The following is a 4669-nucleotide window of genomic DNA, read 5'->3' on the forward strand; positions in this document are numbered from 1 at the left end:
GAGCACAATGAAATTACAGTTCAGAACAGCCATTCAGAAGAAGACAGAACATAACAAACAGAGGAGAACAGGTGCCCTGTGTCATGCTGCCACTGACCCTGCACAGAGCAGGATCATCTTCATGAAGACATCATGAGGAGGTGCAACCCTTAAAAGAAAAACTAAAAACCAGACAAGGGGAAATAAATAAATAAACAAAAAATGGACTGATTAGATATAAATGAAAGTTTGTTTGGCCAGTGACAAATTAAATTGTGCTACTCCTAAGTTCTCATACTGTAAGCACTGAAGAGCTACTTTAAATGAGCTCACGAGCTGCTGGTTGGAGACCCCTGCACTAAAGAAACCAAAGATCACATACTGAAAACATCTGTAGGCTTTAGATAATGTTGTCAAAAATATAACTTTATAGTCAAGTTATGAGGAGAAGTTTGGAAACTGGTGGGACTATAAATGTAAGACCTGTGATAGAAAATAGATATAAGCAGAGACCGTACAAGACTGATAAAGACAATATATTTTTTTTCCTTTTTTTTCTTGAAGGGACAGATAATTCCAGCTCACACTCTAATGCTGGWTGGTTGTGATGCACCATTACACTGATTGCCAACCACTATTAAAGAAGATTACAGATAGACAGCAGGTGTGAATGGAAGAGGAACACATTAACTATGAGAAACTGAAAACAGGACAGCGGGAACAATCAGACAGAACATACTGAAAAAATACACTAAAAAGCAACAAACTAAGTAGTCCAAACAGGGGGGAAAAATACTCCTTTGCACTTTAACTCAACACCGTTTTTTTTTTTTCTATACAAACACCTCTCCTATTTAATGGAAGCTTTACATTGAATTTTTCCTCCCGCAGATGATTGACCGTCAGCCCTCGGCCCAGAGGAGGCCAGTGAGGAGCTTCCCTGCAGCCAGGAGCCAGCTGAAAACCAGCACCTACATTGTGCCCTGTTTCCTCTTTGTGGAGGTGAGTTTGACCGCTTACACCTTGACCTGAGGGAATCAGTTTCAGCAATGTTGGTTTGATTTCTGCTCATCATTCTCAACTTGCACCAGAACATCCCGTTGATGCTCAGAAAGTCGAGCTAAAACACATTCGTGCCTTTTTAAAAAATTTTTGTTAGCATGAATTTCAAAGCAGCAGCGATATCCTTCGGGTTTCTCTTGACACATGTAAATGAATTGCGCTCATTGTAAAAACAGCTGTGGAAGCCGTGGTTTAAAAACTCTTTAGGAAGTTTAAGACTTGATGAAAGAACATTTTACATCCTGTGAATGTTCTCTGCCATCTCTCTCGCATCTCTTCCCTCCATCCTTTCATGTGTTTCTCATGGCAGATTAATAAAAATCACTGTCAGCTGGAAAATTGCACTGATTGGCTGGCTCCGTTTTCCAAATCCCCAACTCCCAAAAGGAGTGATTGATTTGGATAAATTGCCACAAATGGGTAATTACCCTCAGTGAGTGAATCACTTAGTGATAAGATTTATAAAAGGAGGTTGAAGGGATTGGTTACTGAAGTCCTCTGGAGCGACCCTTTTTGCTCCGGGGCTCCTGCTCCTTGTTCCTTTCCCACGACTCCCCATCAGTCGGTGTAATCCTGAGATGACCCGGCGAAGCCCCCCTGGCCTGGGCTGCCTTTCCAAATTAATTGGCCTAATTAGTAAGGGAAACCCAATTAACCCGTCTCACCTCTGACACGCTCCGAGTCCTCCGAGCTGCAGTGGCGCAGAGAGAATCAGAAAAGTTAGCTTTTATTTTGACTTTGTTGTTCGTGCATCAAAAATCCCTTTGCATCTTGGCCAGAAATTGAGCTGGTAGTACTTTTAAAAAGAAGGGAAAGTTTAAAGTTGATGAAATCGGTGCAGTACAGTGAGTAAAAGCTCAGAAATGTGAATTTTGCAAAAGCCTGGAGGCAAAGAGAGACGAATAAAGAAATGGAAACTTTTCTGATAATAGGACAAACTTAGATAAACACCCATCTTGTGAAAATCTGGTCTCATTTGCTTCTTCAGCAGTGTCGCTGCAGCAGAAGCCTCTTTGAGCGAACTGTCTGTCTGTTTGTGCTCAGTTAAACAACGCAGGATCTGACTTTAACATTTCATGACTTTAAACTAGAATTTCTCGAAGGAATGTATATCGCTCATTTGGCTCAAAGTTTTAAGCAAAGACCTCATGTGACCTGTTAGTGTGGATGTACATAAAGGATGACTTCCTGAGAGTTTCATTCAAATCAAATGGCTTCAGGTGGGGATCAGTTGAGAACTGTGTCCCTCTCTTCATCTAAGACACTTGGATACAGTGGAGGCTGCCGGACAGACCTGGTAACCCAAATGATTAGTGAGGGTGAACTGGGAATGTGTGGTACAAACCCCTCATCTTCAGCTTTCACCTCCTGGAGAGTTTTTTACTCAGGGACATGGTATCCAAATAGACGATGTTCAGGGCCTCCACTGATGCTGACCTGAAGCTGTGGGCTTCAAGTAACCCCGGCCCCCGGAGTGATTTAGCTGAATATCCCTGGTTTACACAAACACCTGCTCTTTATAGGAGGATGTTTCGAGCACAAATACTTCATCACACATGTCTTCCCAGTTTACGCTCCTCCCCTCCTCCAGAATTCTCTTTGATGGTCTCTCCAGCGCACTCCCAGCACCCTTTCCTCGTGTTCTTGGCATCACTTTTCTGTAGCACTCGTTCACTCGAGTAATTACATCATTTGCACCCTATCTCTCCATTATTCCCTCTCATGTAAAATCTCATCTCCACCCACTTAAAAGCCTGTTTCCCATCACAAGCTCTTCTTGCCTCTCAGTGTTTTTCCTGTCCGTGTTTACATTTTTCCGGGTCATTCTTCCTGATTTTGGTTTTCATCGATTCAGTTTATTGCCCTCCATCGAAGGTAAAGGTGGAGCGGTAACACACACTTTGAGTGTGTGGCGATATTTAATGAGACTGAGCATCATGTTATGTTCCAAAATGGCTATAACTTCATCATTTCTCAGCACAAGAGGATTTTAGTCTAAAACTCTGGCCTGAAAGTTGGTATTCCTTTTAATAAGTAAATAATCTTTTCATCGTTTTGCATCTTGGGATAAATTTTGTTCATTTTATTTCACAGGCTGTAAGTTAAAGAAGCCTCTTCCTGTTAAATCATTGCGTTTTCCAGATGTGTGTGTTCAGAGCTCAAATGCAGGAGGGCTGATGTGATTCTGGTTCAGTTTTTCCTCACCGCATTCGAACATTAATGAATCCGCATGCACTGCAGCGGATAAACAAAAGTCATTTTAAAAAGAAATTCCACCCTCAATTGTTTTCATATAAAAGCAGCATAGCTCCCCCCCGGAGGGCTCTCTATCCTTTGTTGTTATATTAGCATCTCATTACCTATTTCTTTTCCATTCAAACGCCCAGTCTGGTTCCTGCTCCTCTCTGTGATCTTGCTGCTGATTCCCACTCTCTTTATCCTCATGATCTGGCTCATCGTCGCACAGTTTGTTTCTTACTCTGTTCTTCTCTCTTATCTTTATCATCTCCTGCTGCCAAAGGCACTGGAGATGATAAAGGCACTTTTGCCCATGTCTGTGTGTATATGTGCGTTTTTCTGTCTGCTGCATTAACAAAAGATCTCATGACCTCAATGAAACATCAAGATGTAACTGATGAAACTAATTTGACTTAAACAGTTATAACTTAATTTAAATGTCTGGCACAGAATCAGCAGGTGATATGAGTTCCTACAAGGAAACAAAGGGTTTTAATTATATCTGCTTCATAACAACCATTYCTCTGTCCCTCAGTGTCCCACAGTCAGTCCATCACTCCTCTTATCTTGTCTGCAATATCTGCTAATCTGTGTTCCCTCTCTTCACACTTCTCTTCGTGATGATTTTATTCCTCCACTTGATCACAATGGAGCACAGTTTTACTTTCAGCAGCTTGGGGATGAAAACCGTTTAACTCCCCGCTCCGTGCTGCTGCTGTCAGAACAGAAAAAAGACCCACAAGTGGCTGTTGTTGGCCCGACCGCTTCAAAAGATCCTCTTTATAAAGTCATTTTGATAAGACTGGTTCCTGACAGTGGTGGGTGGGAGGATCTGGGCCAGACAGACCTGCTGTGAAAATCTGCTCTGAAGCTGACTCACTAWTTTCAAGCCAAAGTGGCTTCAAGTGGACTGCTGGAGAGGATTCCACCGAGCTTTCGGCAGGCCGCCTAAGTGTTTGGAGTGAGGTYATCAGTTGTATCGATGGTGAAAACATGATGGTTCCTGCTGTTAGAGTTTGAAGATCACACCGGAGCTCCCAGGTCAGCCTCTGCAGTGTCTGCAGCTTTTTCGTCTTTCCACAGCTGGATCTGCCCCCTCAGACAAACTGAGTTTCCTTCTCTTCCACTCTTTTCCCACTGGCTGCTTCCCCACATAGTTTACTGAAATCTGTAGAATAAACAGGCAGCTGAGCATCAGAACAGATGATGTTCCATCCTTGCAGCCTTTGCTGTTGCTGATGATAACCACCGCATCTCATGTGGTATTTTTCTAGTAATCTATGTGTGTCTGTTTCACAAAAAAGCTTATATATTGTTTTATTCTGGGTTTAACACCATTAAGGATCCACACACACACACACACACACACACACACACACACACACACACA

The 4669-nt window shown here is 42.5% G+C and overlaps 1 protein-coding gene across 1 annotated transcript in view; it reads left to right on the forward strand.

Moving 5' to 3' along the window:
• The window catches only part of plppr2b (phospholipid phosphatase related 2b), a gene marked incomplete at its 3' end in the record, with an annotated part of 56487 nt that overhangs the window by 12218 nt on the left and 39600 nt on the right, over positions 1-4669 (forward strand). The window contains 1 exon segment of the mRNA XM_014004914.1: positions 871-981. Within this exon segment, the coding sequence (XP_013860368.1) occupies positions 871-981 (111 nt within the window).

This window comes from Austrofundulus limnaeus, unplaced genomic scaffold (genome assembly GCF_001266775.1).
Source record: "Austrofundulus limnaeus strain Quisiro unplaced genomic scaffold, Austrofundulus_limnaeus-1.0 Scaffold27, whole genome shotgun sequence".
Lineage (NCBI taxonomy): Eukaryota > Metazoa > Chordata > Actinopteri > Cyprinodontiformes > Rivulidae > Austrofundulus > Austrofundulus limnaeus.